The 777-nt window shown below is 53.3% G+C and overlaps 1 protein-coding gene across 1 annotated transcript; it reads right to left on the bottom strand.

Moving 5' to 3' along the window:
* Nucleotides 1-109: 109 nt before the first annotated feature.
* Nucleotides 110-370, bottom strand: Pmar_PMAR015214 (hypothetical protein; the record flags this gene model as incomplete). Its single annotated transcript, XM_002781578.1, has 1 exon — nucleotides 110-370. A coding segment is annotated over one exon (261 nt), but the record flags the coding sequence as incomplete, so codon positions are not given.
* Nucleotides 371-777: the final 407 nt, after the last annotated feature.

The following is a 777-nucleotide window of genomic DNA, read 5'->3' as shown; positions in this document are numbered from 1 at the left end:
CGCCGGGGACAATCTCGCCGAACATGACCTTTTTCATTACATCCCCAACAACGTACTTCCGCCTTGCCTCCTTGACCCTTACCCGTATAGTCCGCCTCCCTTGCCATACCTTTGCCCTTGCCAGGAGACCTATGCCACCCTCTCTTGCCCTTGCCTTGGTCTGCACGCATACGCATAGCTGCAGCGGCTATCTCGATGCTCTTCGACCCCTCGAAGCGCGCAGCTTTAAGATGGTCCTTGGCAAGAATAACGAGGGATTCCAACGGCACAGTACCGTCCTCATACTTAGCTAGGACTAAAGCTTTGGCAGTTCCTTGAGGGAGACCCCAGACGAACTGACTGCGTAGAATCTCGCTCTTAGCCCCTTGTCCTAGACGAGGGTGACTTATGTCCAATAGTACCCGAAGGTTAGCAACATAATTATCAATAGGTTCCGTTTCTCCCATTCTTCTCGAGCAGAACGCCGCCCACGCCGTGAGACTATCCAAGCCGAAGGCCAATCTCAACTCGGCCACGAGGAGGTCAAAGTTGTCCTTTTTTCTTGGGAGAGTGGGTACGCCACGACTGCTGCCCTACCCTTGAGGGCTGACTTGAGAATACCCGCTGCCTTGGCTCCAAACCTCTCCCGCTCAGCAGGGGTAGCATCGACTCCTGGACGAATAAGGCCTCTCAGTTGCAGAGAGGTATCGAACTTCTTTAAGAAAAGTTCAACGCCAGTGTTAACATCAGAGGAAACATCACCTTCTCCAGAGAAGCGCGGACACAACGAGGACAACT

The sequence above is a fragment of the Perkinsus marinus genome (assembly GCF_000006405.1).
Source record: "Perkinsus marinus ATCC 50983 genomic scaffold scf_1104296941772, whole genome shotgun sequence".
NCBI lineage: Eukaryota > Perkinsozoa > Perkinsida > Perkinsidae > Perkinsus > Perkinsus marinus.
This window is presented reverse-complemented; position numbering and strand designations above follow the sequence as displayed.